General features: G+C 54.6%; 2 protein-coding genes across 3 annotated transcripts in view; both read right to left on the reverse strand.

Moving 5' to 3' along the window:
• Positions 1 to 5,707: 5,707 nt before the first annotated feature.
• On the reverse strand, positions 5,708 to 10,451 carry LOC133242542 (uncharacterized). Its single transcript, XM_061408739.1, has 3 exons — positions 10,409 to 10,451; positions 9,549 to 10,035; positions 5,708 to 8,638 (listed from the first exon to the last, which is right to left on the reverse strand). The coding sequence occupies exons 1-3, from the start codon at positions 10,449 to 10,451 to the stop codon at positions 8,230 to 8,232; spliced, it is 939 nt and encodes a 312-aa protein (XP_061264723.1). The 3' UTR covers positions 5,708 to 8,229.
• Positions 10,452 to 11,969: 1,518 nt separating this feature from the next.
• TMEM185A (transmembrane protein 185A) overlaps positions 11,970 to 16,700 on the reverse strand; it is a 41,848-nt gene continuing 37,117 nt past the window's right edge. The window contains exons 5-8 of one of the 2 annotated variants that reach the window (XM_061408685.1): positions 15,317 to 15,493; positions 14,721 to 14,844; positions 13,355 to 13,553; positions 11,970 to 12,605 (exon numbers count right to left, since the gene is read on the reverse strand). In XM_061408685.1, the coding sequence (XP_061264669.1) occupies positions 12,590 to 12,605; positions 13,355 to 13,553; positions 14,721 to 14,844; positions 15,317 to 15,493 (516 nt within the window). In that variant the 3' untranslated portion in view covers positions 11,970 to 12,589. Of the gene's footprint in view, positions 13,554 to 14,720; positions 14,845 to 15,316; positions 15,494 to 16,700 lie in introns of both variants that reach the window. The other variant, XM_061408683.1, reaches the window with a different exon arrangement.

Genomic DNA, 16,700 nt, shown 5'->3' on the forward strand with positions numbered 1-16,700 from the left:
GGGAGGAGCCCAAGTCCTCACCCTTGGCCCTGAATGGATGGCGCCTGGACAGAGCTTCCATCAGCCAGTCAGACAGGAGCCCTTCCTGCTTCTTGGGAGCTCAGCCCCATGGATGTGGCACCACCTGCATCCAAAATACCTTTCCATCCCACCCCAGGCATCAACACAAAGGGGATGCTTTTCCCTCAAACAACATGCTATTGTTATTTAGATGAACCATTTTTTTCTGTCTTTGTATTAAAATTGGTGAATTAATCATATATTTATTTCCAAATTGTTGTAGGTTTACATAAGGATCCCATGTTCCCTGCAGGCAGCTTCCAGGAAGCAGAGGGAGAAGAGATGTGGGCAAGGACCTGGAGTCTCTCCCCTGCCCTGCAGTGTGCTCGATGCTCAACAGACAGCAGCTGGTAGGTGTACTTGTGATGAAGACAATGCCCTTCGTGTGTTGAGGAGTTTCTGAGAAAGCCAAAGATGCCTTGAATCCCCAACTCTTTCTAGTAACTACTCTGTATCAGCACTTTTAAATGCAAGATCTGATTTAGTTTCCAAGGCTCTTGTGGATGTCAGGGAGGGGGGTCCCCCCTCTTCTCCCTCCAGTGCTCTTTCTGCCCTACCCTTTGCAGTGACACCCACCCACAGTCTCAGCAGAGTGAATATGTGCCCCTACCTCTTGATGCCAGGGAGTGTAGCCTGGGAGACTCAGCTGCCTCCACAGGATAGAACTTGCCTGAGCACCTACACAGTTGCCCGTAGGCTCCCCAACAGCTGTGACCTTCATGAGGGGCAGGTATCAGACAAGAGACAGCGGGAGGAAAAGGACAGTGGGAGTTTTCTTTACAAAATCCACCAAGGATAGGCACAATGCACCACCCTTCACCTGCAAGGAGGATTCTGAGGTATGTGAATTCAGGTTCAGTGCAGTTTTTATGGCTTTGGGGTCTGACCACCTAGCAAAGCTGACCCAACAGTTGAAGTGTCCAACTGCCAGTTTCAAAGAAGAACCCCATTAATATCTTACCAGAAGACTGAGGGTGGTAATTGCAATGTCTTCAACTATATACCCCGAGACTGAATAGACCGCACCAAATAAAATGTGCTCATTTCCCATTTGGAAACTTTCGAGTATATTTAGACTCAGGCAGAAAAACCAGGTGTCTACCTGTTCTGACCAAAGTGCACGTTATTTTTCAGACCCAGGAGATTTATTGGAGAGAAGATGAACTTCTAACACGCATGTCTGATTCCAGACTTTCCTCTCACTCGTAAGACACTATCTACAGTCTGGCTGTTGACACCACTCAGGTTGATTACCATCATCTCCCACAGAAGGAACCCAGCTTCCCAAAGCCCTAAACTGCCCTGGCTCAGGCACCAACACTCGAGTGCTCCTCCTGGATCCCCACCTCCATGCCCCGTATTGCCTGTTCTGTGGGACTATGGAACGTCTCTCCACCTTCCTCGTGTGACTGTGGCTCCTAGACCATCGCTCTGGGTATGGGGTTTCCTGCTTCTCCTAGTGTCCCCACTGCTAACACAGGGCCTTCCACAGAGCAGAGGCTCCGTGAAGTTTTGTGGACTAAATGAACCAGTGAGAAGGGGGGCTATTTATCTCATCAATTTTCTCCTACTTTCTTAAATAATAACCTAGCAAAATCCGAGTAAACAGATATGGATTAGCTCTAGAGAATGACAGACAAAAACTATAGAACTAAGTTCTATAGTTAGTGAACTAAGAATTCACTACAATCATTTTTTGTTTTCCAATTCTTCCACCAACTATATATGCTAGTAAGTTCACATATCCAAAATAGTTGTAATTCCAATTCCATGTTATCTTGCTCAGGGTCACAAAATAAAATGGGAGAGTTCCCAATCTCTTTTACAAAACAGCAAAACTCTGGTCCTTTAACTGGTTAAGTGTACATGTGTGATCAATGTCATTCACAAAGTTAGATACTGAAGTTTACTAAGGCTTAAGGTGAGAAAACACATTTGAAAAATTCATTAAAAAAACAGATTTATTTCCACGTCATCGCAGAGAAAAGGAACACAAAGATGTTATACACCGGGTTCCCCAGTGGCCCAGGCCATCACTACTGAGAAAGCTGACTGGTCCCTCTTCAGTCAGAGAGAGAAGGATGTTTGGCGGCTTCTCTGGGTCAGGGCTCCTCTTCTCCCTCACAGCCTCTGCAGACGGGGGTGGGAAGGTTCTGGAAAACCTTTGGCTGACTCTGAGCAGATACTCCGTGACTTCCTACTTGTTGGTCTCCGCATAGGCCCAGGGACCCTACAGGAACTTGTATCGATGAGGGTCGTTGTCAGGCATCTGCTGGTACTCCAGGTACCCTTCCTGCACCCACATGTGGGTCAGCAGTGCCCTGTGCTCCCGAAAGACGCATTGCTCACTCCTGACACACACTCAACCTGCTGAGTGTTCCCCAGACCTCCTCCACAGGGGCTCGGTCTCCATTCCGCATGATCAGGCTGAGGACGAGCACCAGGAGACCGGCCTTGGGGAAGCCCTGCCCACTGCTCAGCATTGCATTGCAGGTGAATCCCAGGGTGGAGACCATGATGTAAATGTGCTCCATGGGGTCCACCTCCTTCACCTCAACGCCACAGACCAGCTCCTTGGCCTGATACTTGGAGAGCAAGGAACTTCATCAGGTTAACCGGCATCTCATTCAGAGCTTCCTGGGACAAGGCCACTGCAAGGGAGACTGACGGGGAGGAGGCCGAGGCGGGTGCAGCTTCCCCTGCTTCAGCCCCCAAGAGTTGCTCCTCCTCCAGGTCCTGGGCCTCGCCTGGGTCCTAAAGGTCTTCCTTGGGCTTGCTCAGCTCACTCATCTCGAATCCAAGTGCAATGCCTGGGATTGAAGCACAGACAGGAATAAGGCAGGGGGACAGATGGGGACCATGGGCTTGGGGAAGGGAGAGGATGAGAGCGGCCTCTGCTGAGAACCGCATCCTGGGCGGTCCGACACAGACCATGTACAAGTCTCCTCTTCATAGGTGCTTTCAGTCCCCTGGCTACCTGAAGGAGGAAGTGAGGTGGCTCCCCAGAGTGCAGTCAGCACAGCCCGAGATTTCCAGGGCTGACAAGGTGTGGGGATTAGGCCCTTGTGAGGTCCCTTCTGTTCTGGGATGGGGAGCCCCTGGTGCACACTCAGGCCACCCTCCTCACCTTGACTCCTGGCACTGCCTGGACCTCCTCTATTCTCTAACCTCTGGACATGGTCCTCAGACCTCTGCCTTTGCCTCCTGGTTCCTGGAGTTCCTGTGAGAGAAATGGAGGGGGCACCTTGGGGGTATCCTGTGGCACAGCCCTGAGCCTTCTGGGATGGTACGAGGAGTGGACTCTGTGAGGTCCCCCCAGTTGTGCGGTGGGAGGTCCCCTTAGAGTTCCCTTGTAGTGTTCACCTTTATCCTGGCACGACCTGGTCCAACCCCTCTGGGGGCCTGCATGGAAACTCAGAACAAGATGCGAGCCTGAACAGAAAGCACTAAGGGTCCCCACATGTGGCCACACTGCCCAGGGCCTCCTGCAGGTCCTCAGCTCCTCCTCACGTCCTGCCTGGCCTCCCAGCACTGAGCACAGGGGCAGGGGTCTGCTCGGTCCTCCCTCGGTGTCCGGGAAGTCCACCCTCTGTGGACCTGAAGCCTCAGCCCCCCGCCTGATCACCTCAGGTCTTGAGGTCCCTAAGCCAGAGGTCAAGAAACTGCTCACCCTGTTCACCCCACTCTGCAGCCTCCAAGACCCCTATCAAAGGCAAGGATTCCTCCCTATGTTCGGGTCTAACTGCCTGATTCCTTCCTCTCATGAAGCCTGGACTCCAGGCAGGACCTGGGCTTATCCCGTCCTCCATTTTGAGGCCCTGCTGCTCTCAGGAGGTCCCCAGTCAGACCTAGTGTGCACTTCTCACCCCAAGGGCTCCCACGGCCGACTCCAGGGGTGGGGATCTGTGGGGTCTTTTAATCCCTGGGGTCCCCTTAGTTCTCCTCAGGCACCTCACCTTGCCCCCGGGCAGGACCTGGATTCTCGCCTCCACCCAGCTGAAGCCCCCCCCCCCTTATACCAGGGCCCCACTCTCTGGAAGACACGGGTGTCAGGAAGTCAGACCATGCCCGCTGCACTCATTCTACTCCACTGTCGCCCTGGACTGACAATGGAGATGGGCTCTCTGAGGTCTCCTCTGATTGGGGTCCACGGTCCTCTAGTCCCTCCTCAGGGTCCTCACCTAAACTCCTTCAAAGCCTAAGAATCTCCCCTCCAATCTCTGAGGCCCCACCCCTTATATCAAGTCTCCAATGTCTGAGACCCCAAGCTCATGCCCCCACGAGAGTCGCCCCTGACTGACAGCAGGTGCCGGGACCTGTGGGATTCCCTGTGTCCTCCCTCAAGGTCCTCATCTTGAGCCCTGGCGGGTCCGGGGATGCCCCTTGTGTTGACCGGAGGCAGGGCCCTCACACCAAGGCCATCACTTCACTGGGATCCTCCAGGGGTGTCTGCAGACACGACATCAGGGCTCCATGCCCAGGGCTTCCCAAGCTGAGATGATGCCCCGGAATTCCTCAACCCTCCTCCTGCTCTTCACTTTGACTCTCAGCAGGTCTGAGCACCACCCTCTGTCCCTGACCTTGCTCCCCTTAGAACCAGGCCCTCCCCAGCCAGGACCCCGAGAGGCAAGCAGGAGTAGGGGGCTCACTCCTACGACCATGCCGGGGTCTCTCAGGGCTGAGAGCAGTGATGACCTGGATGTCCTGGGGCCCCAGAGCCCCCCTCAGGGTTCTACCTTGACTCCTAGCACAGCTGGGTTCCTTCACTCTGCTGACCTGAACCCGGGCACCTGACCCAGGCCCTCACTTTACTCCCATCAGGATCAGTGACATAACCTCTGGATGCTGTTCCCCATGATCCCCCAGGGCTGTCAGGAGGGCCACACATGCATCCCCTGGGGACCCTCAGTCTCCTCTGGTCCTCACCTTGAGTATTAGCAGAACATGGGCACCTCCCTCTGCCCACCTGAGACTGTGCCCCAAAGACCAACCCCTGAATCCCCAAGTTCACTGAGGAAGTCGGGGGGGGGGTGGTGGTGTCTCAGCCTGACAGCCTGCACCAGGGCCCCCAGGAGTCCCAGTAGGTGTGGAGTTGTGTTCTGAGACTCTCTGTTCCAGGGTGACTGCATGCCCATGTCCTCACTCAGGAGGGGGCCTCCTTAACCCTTGAGAGAAGGCTACAGTCCTAGCACAGATGCTAAATGAGGGCCTGCTGCACCCATGACCTTGGGGGAGCACAGGGAACCACTCACCTTCCCATGGGGGCCCCTCAGTATCACCAGACTTTGGAAATTTTTGTTTAAATGATGTTGTTTTAGCTGAAGACTGTGAGGAGTGGCAGGTGAGTTAGCAAGAACTCAGCAGCCTGGAGATGGCCTTTGGCCACTCACAGTGACTTCATTCTCCTGTCTGCAGTATCGCCAGGGTCGTCTCCTTGGTGGCTCTCTCCCCACTGGTCTGCACTGATGCCCACCCCCCATGGGCCCTTCTTGTGCAGAGTGGCCAGAGGGGCTCTCAGGGGCCAAGAACTTGTGACTTGTGGGTTCTAAGTCCCTATTGGCCTGACTTTTTCCGCAGAAAGGAGAGACATTTGGGAGGAGGGTGGGTAGCTGGCCTCCCTGCTCCTGGGGCCCCTGAGGGCCAAGGACTCTGCCTCACTGCAGTCCAGCCCAGCCCCCATGATGGCCTGGCTGCCCCAGCCCCCCTCAGAGGCCGGAGGTGCTGCCTGAGGGAGGCTTGGGTGTCCCCAGATTTCCTGTCTGCAGGGATGTGCAGAGCTCATCATCTGGGGGGGTTTGCATGGGGCCTTGGGGAGCTCCCTGGCCGAGACCTCAGACCTTGGAGATGGGGACCTTCCCTCCCTTTCCAGAGGCTCAGAGGATGGTTGAGAACCTTGCTGCCTGGTCGTAGGCCTTGCTTGTGGGGTCAGGCATGGACAAGACCCAGGCTGTGGTGTCTCATCAGCCTCCCCTGCTGGTTTGTAGCTCAATTCATCCCAAGGCCTTTCCTCATGACAGTTGCCACGGAGTTTCAGGCGGTTCCTCTTGCAAAGAGCTAGCACTCGAGAGCACCACCAGCTTTGCTCACCGCAGGCTAAGCCTTGTTTCTGTCATCCAGAAATCAGCCTTTTTCAGCCTCCCCACCTCATCCCTGTTTGGCCATGGCACCTCCCTTTGTGAAGGGACAGAGCAAGGGAGCCCAGGGGACGAAGGGGCCACTGAGGGCCCAAGATTAGCACTGGGCCGAGGGAGGCTGGGGCAGAGCTGGTGGGAAGTGAGTTGGCCGTGGATCACCAGCTCCCCGGGGTCTGCCCAGTTGGGCCTCCAGGGTCACCCTTGCCTAGTTGGAGCACTTGTGAGGCAGGCCCCCTCTCTGAGACACCCTGTCTGGTTGAATTGCATTTCCACTCTCCTAGACACTGTCGCCTGTGTGGCCCCAGGAACAGAACTAACCCTGTGCCACTTGAGCCACCTGGCCTCTCCTCTGGTGACCAGGGCATGTGTGGGGCTCGAGACAGTTTGACTGTCCAGGGCCAGCCCATCAAGTCCATGCTCCCTCCCTACACTCCTGTGTCACGTTAGGCTGCCGCCTCTGCCCAGCCCAGGAAGACCCATGCTTAGCCACTTCATTCTGCAGATATCCGTCAAAATCTACCAAGGACTGAGTGGTGAGAGTGAAGTACCACATGGGTCTCTTGATGTCAGGAAGCCTTGAGTTTGTAAATAAAAGGTGCCTTTTGTGACAAGCAGATGACTTGAGATTACAATCTGCCTATCTCTGTTTTCTCTATAGGTTTACAGGTAAGCAGGTGCCACACATGCTGAAGTTTCTAGGAACGTGGTTTTTAAATAGCAGCATCTGCATGTGATTCCAGGTCAGGAGGCATACAGAAGTCAAGACAAAAAAAGAATGAAACCTTCTGAAAAGTTAAGGTGTGCCCCAGGCAGTGAACCTTCGTAATGGGCTGTGTTTTGTCTTGGAAGTGATCAGCCTGGTCGGGCGTCACAGCAGCTTAGTGCTGGGGCTGACAGAGCCCTGGCCTTCACCGCCCCAAGTCCTTTCTCAGGGGCCTCCTGTGCCTGCACCAGACTGCCAACAAAGGAGACACAGCCTTCTGCTTCCAGTGGACTGGTGTGTGTGCTCTCCCCTCTCCTGACCTCGGAGCTCTTGTGTCTGCAGTGTAACCCTGGAGGGCTATTTGCTATGATCCTCAGGACAAACTCTCTTTTAAGAGAAAGCACATTATAAACTGGACACCCCAGCGAGCAGAGGGTGCTGAGTTGTGACACCCTAGGAGTGCTCAGCTGAAAAAGGAAAAGAGAAACAAGAAAATGTCACCAGATGCAGGCCCTGCAATGAAGCCAAACCTCAGGCCTGCTGTCCAGACAACAGCAAACCCCGAGACTGAACACTCGCAGGCCTTGGGCAGGGACCACAGGCTCCAGCCCTGTGCATCTCAGGACAGGAAGGGCTCTTTTGGGACCCCCAACAAGGGGAGGCCTAATTTATCCTCATCTGTCAAGTGAGGAGCCTGCTGGACAGTGTCCCTGTGCCCATGAAGCCACTCAGTCAGGCTCTTGTCCAGCCTTTGATGGGTCTTTTCAGTGAGTGGGTGCAGTGTCTGTGGGACTTCCCCAGGTGTGTGTAAGAGGTGCCTGTATTGTGCTGGGAGTGAGTGGCCATCTGTCTTGCCTTCCCAAGCAAGCAGCTGCCTGAGGGGACTCAAATGCTCAGCCAGGCCTAGGATGGAGGCACTGAAGACATGTGCTGGGTGGGAAATCCCTCATGTTTTCAGCCTCTTTATTGCCCTGAAGTGTTCTGACCACAGGGCAACCTCTATCTGTCTGAATAGGGTGCATGTTTGGGGTCCTCTGGGGGCACACCTTAAGGGGGTGGGGATTACGGGAAAGAATGGCTGGAGATTATGGGAAAGAGGGGCTGCCTGAGCAGTAGTAGAAGGGGTTCAGGGCCTGAGCAGTCAAGATCAGGTTGGGGTCTGGCCCGGCTGCCATGACAGGCATCCAGATGGAGCACAGAGGTACCAGCATGGACACTGGGAGCTGGCCAGGGGACAGGTTGAAGATCTGGGTGGGCACAGTGGTGGGGCCCACCACCACCATGGGAGGAGCCATCTGGGCAGGGGGCCAGGTGAAGCAGAGCCACTGGCTCTCAATGGGCAGGGCCGCCTGTCAGGACAGGGACTAGAGAGAAAGGAACCTGCGTGCCCTTGGGCTGCCAGGTCTCAGGACCCATCAAGGGGAGCAGGGCTGCTGTCCCCAGACCAGCAGCAGGGACGACATAGGTCCCGGCCAGGCCAGTGGTGGGGACAAGTTCCACGTGGCTCGTGGTCCCCTGGGCAACCTCAGGGCAGGGTGACAGGCCATCCTGTGGCTGCACGGTGCTGGGTGCAGGAGGGACACCCAGGTCTGCTAGCCTGCCCTTCACCTGCCAAGACGCAGACTTAACGCCCACTCTCCTCTTCATCTTCTTCAGGAGGTGTGGGCTGTCTCTCTTAAACAGGGGACTGTAGCAGAACTGTAACCGGGGTTCACTGAGAGAGAGAGAGAATAGCAAAGTCCTAGTGTCAAAAGGAGGCTTACTGAAACCAACACCCTCCTGGCTAGGCCCCTGGGTGCCCTAACCCAGCCATCCCCAGGCCTCATGGAGAAAGCAGGACCCTGTCCCACAAGAGGCAGTGCCCCAGCTTGCCCATCTAACATCTAGCTTGACTCACTAACTCACCATGGCCTCTTGCCCTTGGAAAATGACTCAGAGTGGCCCAAGGATATCCGTACAAGGTCCTCAGAGGGCACTTGGCATTTGCAGCAGGCAGACTGCAGAAGCTTCCCTGCTTTCTATGCAGGTGTTGACCCTTGGCCTGCACTTCCTCAGCTGAGCAGGACATTTCCCAGGAAAGGACCTGTGCTTCCCTGCACTAAACTTCTGCTCCACAGCTATGGGAGGCATGTGCTTAGTCACTTGTGTTTGACTCTTTGTGACCCCATGGACAATAGCCCACCAGGCTCCTGTCCATGGGGATTCTCCCAGCAAGAATACTGGAGTGGGTTGCTATGCCCTCCTCCAGATCTTCCCAACCCAGGGATCTTCCCTCCCCAGGTCTCCCGCCTTGCAGGCAGATTCTTTCTGGTCTGAGCCGTGAGGGAGTCATGGGGGTACACAAACCCCTCTCCCTATCTGCCTCCACCCTGGGCCCATTTGTTCCCTGGCTGGAGGAGAGGAAGGTCCAGCATTTGAGCAGTGTCATTTCTTTCCCCGGTGTGACTGCGATCTAAGGGCCCACGGATCAGCGGTACCGAGTGACACCTGGCCCCCGGGTAGCCTGACCTGATCCCTACTGTGCATTCAGCTCACCTCCGTTATCTCACACAGACATCCCCACTGGAGAAAGAGAGGAGGGGCAGTGACTTCTTTGTGCTGAGAATGCTCAGGCTCTCCCCCTCATAACTCCCCAGTGCAGCACGCAGCACTGGCAGCTCCAGCAGTCACGCCGGTCCCCAGTCCTGTCTTTACACTCATCTTTCCCTGCAGGCTGGCCACTGTCCCTGGCGGCCCTGAGGTTGGCACCCACCCCGCTCCCAGGACCCAGCAGGTACTGCCCGGCCCTTACCTTGCTCAGGACACAGACAGGCGGCTCCTCCATGAGCAGACTGGTCAGGCAGAGGGAGGTGAGCACATCCTGGCACGCTTTGCTGAATCTGTACAGACTAAGCTGGCAGACGAAGCTCTTCATGCAGTCTGTCTCAAATAACTTGCCTGAGCCCACCCTCTCCAAAATGTCCTCAAAGAGCTCCTCATTGATGTGTAAGCAAGTGCCATCTTCCTCCCACCAGAAGGACATAAAGCAGTGACTGTTGATGATGGGAAAGGGGAGGGAGAGGAGGCTGCCCTCTCCCCCAGGCAGGGCACGACACTGCACGTGAAGAGGCACGGTGTGTGGCCTCTTCAACAAAGGCTCTTACCTCAAAGCCTGGAAAGCGCTCTCTTCCAGCAGCAGCCTGAAGCTGCGGTGGCCCACGGGCACAGGCTGAGCCAGGGCTACCGAAAGGTCCGCAGGGAGGGTCATAGCTCCCTGAGCTGAGGGCCAGAGGCCCTGTGTTTGGAAGAAAGGGAGCCCCCCTGAAGCCGGGCACCCCGTCCATCGCAGGGCCCTCCTTGTCTGCAGCCACGTGGAGAGTGGTGCGTCCCTCCTTCCTGGAAATGGGACAGTGCAGTGGCCAGGAGCAGTCCAGGCTCACAAGGGTGCTTGGCCCCTCACCAAAGGCCTCTGCTTGCTTGGGGCTAACATTACAAGGCAGTCATTAAGTGACCTAATAAAGGGCTGTTGTACCCAGGTTGCTCAACGTGTCAGCTTCCTGGTCCACGCTCGTCATGGCAGTGGGCCCCATGACACTCGTGCATGGGCATGAAGTCTCAGGCCGAGCACTTGTGCGAATCGGGCATGGCCTTCTGGTCCTAGAGTCCCAAGTCTGGGCAGAAACACACCAACAGACATGTGACCCTCAAAGTCAGCCCATCCTCTGTGTTCACAGGTGCCATGAGGGTTCTGGATGGCACCCTTGTGCTCAAGCACAGCCACGTCCAGGGTCGGGGTCCACAGTCAAGGGTACAGCCACCCGGCCTCCTGTGCACTGTCGCTGGCTGGGCATCCAGTCCTCCACACAGACCCTCTCCAGGTCCTGCCATTGGGCTGCAGGAGCCCAAGGGTGGGGGCTGTAGAGGCTATGGACGAGGTCCCAGGGACACAGGGCAGGTTGCCGTCCTCTGGCTTCTGCAGCCTGCCCATGTCTACCCCAGGCTGGCCTTGCTCTGCATACTGTGGTCCCAGGCACGTGGGAGGGGGTGGTTGCCCTGGGCCTTCACACACAGTGTGGCTCTTTCCTTTGACCACCATCCACGGGAATTCCATCAGGCTGTGTCCAGGCTATGAGAGCTGCCATCCTGCTCTGGGGCCTAGTGCTCTAACATCAAAGAGGCTGCCATGCAGGGCAGCCCACATGGGCGGCCCACCCCACTAATGCCCCTCACCCCAACTCTGCTCTTGGGGTTGAAGATCTTCCCGAGATTTCCAGAATCAGAAATGCCTCTGACCTTGAGGTGTCAGCCATCCAGCCCAGGAGCCCGGCCCAGTGGGTGAGAGAGAGGGCTTGTGTGAGGAGATGCCAAGGTGGACACGGCTGCCCTGCTGATCCCCAGATGCCTGGCTTGCCCACTCTGAGCCTCTGCTTCCCCACACAGGTAACCCTAGGGGCACCTGCCTCACGGGGTCCTGAGGACTCGGGGGAGGTACAGGAGGTGGCGAGGTTCCTGACACGTAAGTCTGCCACGTGGTTATGGGGAAGTGTGCTGTGTCTGACAGCAAGTCTGCATCCAAGGTGCATAAGCACTGATCTCCCGGTGGACATTGGCTCCATGCTTGAAGCCTCTGGTCACCAGCGAGGGGTGGGCTTCCTTGTCGATTCTTGCAAACTGGGGGCTGAAACACCACTTGAATTAAATGTTTCTAGACACAGCTCGAGTGAGCTAGATAGAATTTCCCAGTGTTTCCCTTAGACAGAAGCCCTACTCAGTGCCCTCCCACGTGACCCAGGAATGCCTCAAACCCCTGAAAAGGCGAGTTCCATTTTAGACTGTCTGGGACCCCACAAACACTCTCGGCTACCTCCTCACCATCAGGATTGTGGCAGGGCACTCCCTGCCAATGGCTGAATCCCCAGGCCCACCCTTTCCTCTATGTATGTCCTGGCTGCCCCTGCATACTCCTGAGACATATTCACCCACCCCTGCTCCCCTCAGCTGGCCGTGGCAACTCGAGATTCCCTTTTGTGCTGGCCAAGAGAACTCCCAGCATCCTGGTCCACATCTAAAGCAAGACCTGCACAGTGCACATGGAAAATGAAGAACTAGTTTATTGAACAGCTAAAGGGGAGAAAAAGAGTAGACTGGGCTACATTTGTTACATACCAAGCAGGAAAGGCAACACCATTCCAAGTGTGCCCCTGAAGAGAGCACGGGCTTGTTCCAGGCTGGTGTCAGGATGGAGTGGTGGTGCAGTGTACATCAGCAGAGCCTGGTTCACACAAGGCAGTAGCTGCCCTCTCCCCCCTGCTCCTGGGTGACAAAGCCAGGGCTCCTTTTACCCTCTTTTACTCATGGCCATCTTGTTTGCATCGCATCTGCTTTTTTCCTTCTGACTCTCGGCTCTACCCCAAGTTCCTAGCTAAAAGCATAGGTGCAGTGTGTGATGGACAACAAGCCCCACATCTCAACCTGTTCATGCTGCTGGACATTCCCAGTCTTGGCACCTTGTCCAGCGCTCCAGCTCCCAGGCGTGCTTTACGGTTTTCTGCAAGTCAGTGTTCCCAGTGTGGGAGAAAAAGTACAAACCATTTCTTGCTTACTGTGGCAGTTCTGGCAGCAGCAGCTAGTATGTATATGGAGAAACTGAAGAGGAGATGGCAATGTCCCATGAAGGGGGTAGCACTCCAGTGGTCAGGACAGGGGTGTGGTGCTACTGGCTTCTACTTCTGCAACAGAACATGTATGTCTCCAGTACAAGCTTGTAAAAAAATACTTTAACAGAATATACTGTACAGAACTAGGATTTAACACGGTATATTACAACGCTAAAATATTTGTATAAATACTATACAGGCACGGAGTCACTCCATTAGAAAGGGCTCACCAATGGGGTCAGTAAAAACCCAGAAATGATGTGCATGGCAGGAGCATGGCCAGTCACAGTGGTGTGGGTGCATGTGAGGCCTGAGGCTTAGTCAGGGCCCCTGACCACACCACAACAGGAGTTTCTGAGCTAAGTGGCCAGGCTGGCTTGGTTCAATAATACATTTTTCAATAACACTTTTGACGGGAATTTTCACACTTAGAAAACCAGCTGGGTGGCCATTACTTCTTGGGCCCAAGCCAGCTCTGAAGGCACCTGCCCACTGGGAGTTGTTTCCTCTGTCTCCATATGCTCCCTCCATCAGGTCCAAATCCGCTGATGTGCACCCTACACCACGCTGCATGTTCCAGGCACCTGCCAGCCGCATGTCCCGTGGCGGTGAGTCACTGGGTAGGCATTGAGTGCAAACAAGGCATGAGATGGAAGTCCCTGGAGACCCAGCTCCAGCTCCAGTTCAGGGTGGGAGGGAGGGGGTGAATGGAGGCAGAAGAAGGTGGAAAAGAGGGCGGGCCAGGTGCACTCTTGATCTGCCCTGGGAACACGGTCTAATCTGGCATTTCAATATTTAATTTGGGAGGTGGGAGGACGTACTTCCCAGGGCTCTGGGTGATAACCACCCGGGTCTTCTTTCGAAACATAGGAGCGATCTTAGGAGGTTCTGGAACTGGCGTTTCTTCAGTTTCCTCGCTACCTTCATGGTGGAGGTCGTAGGAGATGTTTCCATATTCTCTCAAAAACGGGCAGATTTCAAGCAGAAACTGACAGAAATCCTTGCGAATCCCAAACCACCCTGAAACAGAAGAAATGTACTTTCTCAAACACTAGCCTCCACTGAATCTCAGGTTGCTTTTCTTTCCTGAAGAGTTTTTCTTGTATAATGTACTGCTTTATCCTGACATCTTAGAATGAAGCCTAAGCTAGGCCTCAATACCAACAAGGACCAGAAGGACGTCCTGCAGCTCTGTGGCTCCGTAGCTGGGGCTCCTGGACTGGCAGCCCCCAGGATGTCTCCCTGGGGCCTGTCAGGGATGCAATCTTGGGCCCTGGTCCAAACCTCCTGAACCAGAAACTCTGTGTGGGGGGTGGGGTGGGGGGGTAGGGTGGGGTCTTGGGGCTCTGATGGGTCCTCCAGTTTGAGAACTACTGCCCTAGTGAATCTCAAATGCCTATGGCACCTAGATAATGTCAACCACTCAATCTTCCTGGCCCAGGAGAAAGCCATGTGCAACAAGGAATGTTATCCAAGAAAAAGGTTTCTGTTACCCCTGGAGTCTGGGAAGACAATAGGTATGTGTTGGTCCAAGCCAGCAGGTGGTCTGAGCTCACAGAGCCACCTCAAAGCTCCTTCTCCAAGGCCCGCTCTTCCTGTCTGGGTACCACTAAACCATCAGGTCAGTGCTGGCTTTCCTTAGGTACAACATCTTGTCACATTAGCTTCCAGAAGGGTGTGCTTCAGGGTTACATGCAAAGGAGCTCAAGGACTAGTGAGGAGAGGCTCTCATCAAAGAGCACTTCTAAACAGGTATCATCACAATGGAGAGGGAGAGCGAGCGAGCCAGGCACCACTGCTGAGAGTCAGTGATATCAAGAATGATGCTGCCAAGAGTGAGGAAACAGATCCCGGAGGATGTCTAGAGTTTGGGAGATGATGCGGATTTTCACTGAATCTTCAGGAGCCCCTGGCTAGAAGGGATAATGTTTCCCTTGTCACAGTGAATGGACTCAGAGAGGCCGCCTGCCATGCTCAGTTCTCCAGTCACAGGATTAACAGTGCTCCCTTTCCTGGAAGACTCCAGGTCTTCTCCAGTCCCACCTTCCCCAGGGAAACTCCTTGATTGGGGTCCTCAGGTTCATTTTTTCATAGAGCAGGGCCACACACACACACCCATATAGCCACACACCAGACAGAGATGTGCACACCCACCATTCAAGGACTTCTGAAATGCTAAGTACATACAGTGGTTTCCGCCTTTCTGTCCGAAGGTGGTTGCCATCAGAGTGATCAAGGAAAGCCAAAGGGGGACAAATATGGGGATACAGGAGAACGCATTGTGGCCGTCCAGCTTATGAACCAGCAGGATCTAAGGAAAGAGAAATGGTCAATGTTCTGTCAATGGAGTGTCTGAAAATGGACCCTGTCTGAAGCCAGGCTGCCCACCCTCATCAGGCCTCCTAAGGGGGAAAGGTCACCCCACAGGAGATAACAGAAAGCCTCAATTCTGGGGGAAAGGATGAGAAGAGCTTTCACATGGCTCTTCAGGACAAAGCAGAATCCATCCACCTAGAAAATTTCCAACATCTGGCTTGTTATGGGAAACTCTTCCTGGTGTTTTTTTTCGGAGGAATAACAGTGCCCACTCTCTAATTCTCTATAGGGCTCAAATACCAAAACACCACATCCAACTTTCTCTTTCTACAAGACAACATTCAGATGCATGGTAGCTGGAAAGGTCCACTTCCCACTGCCAGCTCCCAGGCCTCCAAAGAAAGGCAGCTCTACTGTCCTGAGCTCCTTTCAAGCCCCAGGGGCGCACAGTCTGCCAGAGAGCTTACCTCAAAAGTAAGGAGTGGCACAACGATGGTCATCCAGCTTAGCGCCATGGTGATGTGTGTCCTCCTCTGCTCTGCGATCACATCCATGGAACGCAGGAACAGGACGGACCACACGATATAGTAGAGGACTACCAGACACAGAAACGACATGAGAATCCACAAGGGGACACACACGACCTGAGGGCGGGAGGAGAGAAGAAAGGTCTTTAGGGGAGGCACGACTGACTTCATCCTGGATCTCTGCATGTAAGTGGGTGCCAGGCCTGGATGTGGCCAGCGTGTAAAGAGGACCTGCTGCTCCTGGTGGGATCCCCCGCAGCCAGGGCCACCCTCGGGGTGGAGAGCAGCCATTTCCCTGAATCTTGAGCTCACTCAGCTGGCCTGCGCTCTGCCCACCTCCCCTCCACCTGCCAAGGGTAGTGAGGCCACCCCAGCTCACGAGCATGTCCCCTCTTCCCAGGCACTGCCCATCCTGCCAGGGGTTCTGTAGCTAGAGGCTGGGGATCGTGCCCCCTGGCAACTCAGGCTGCCCAGGGGACCCAGGACCTCCATGAACTTGCACATTGAGGCCAGGAGGCTTCTCCGCTGCCTCGCTCAGACGGGTTTTGTGTCTGTTGCTGTCACACCAGAAAGACTTCCTTTCACCCCCCATATAAGCCCAGAAGATGAGTCCCAGGGGCCTCACCAAGCTCCCTCTGTTTGACCTTTTACCCCTTCTCAATGGCCCCTTGGGTACATCTGTTGTCCCTTTGTTTTCTGTTGTGAAACAGTAAAATTGACTGTTTTCCATTGGTGGCCAGTTCCATGATGGTTCATACATGTATGTGTAGATCTGTGGGGCCTTGGGCGAGACAGAGGATAACTCCGTCACCGTGCCACACTCACTCATGCTCTGTCTTTGCTGTGTCACCACCTTACCCCAACCCCAACCCCCAGAAGCCACTGCTCTGTCCTCTAACACAATACTTTTGTCTCTTCAAGAATGTGACAGAGATGGACTCATAGAGCATGTCACCTTCCAAGGCTGCCTTCTCCCACTCAGCAGGACATCTCTGAGATGCTTCCAGGCTGTTGTGTCTATCTACCAGTCACTGCTGAGTGGTGTTCCACTGGATGGATGCACCCAACCCTGTTTATCTGCTTACCCTGGGAAGGAAATGTGGGTGCTTTCCCGCTTTGGGCTGTTGCAAATGAAGTTGCTGTAAACACTTGTGCCCAGGTTTTTGTGTGGTATGTTTTCATTTCTCCAAGGGAAACACCCAGGATTGGCACTGCTAGGTCACATGGCAACTCTATGTTTATTTAACCTTATTAGAAATTGCCAAGACATTTTCCAGAGCGTCTATCCAGTTTGGCCTTTCTACTAGCAATGGGCAAATGTCTT

Source organism: Bos javanicus, chromosome X (assembly GCF_032452875.1).
Source record: "Bos javanicus breed banteng chromosome X, ARS-OSU_banteng_1.0, whole genome shotgun sequence".
Lineage (NCBI taxonomy): Eukaryota > Metazoa > Chordata > Mammalia > Artiodactyla > Bovidae > Bos > Bos javanicus.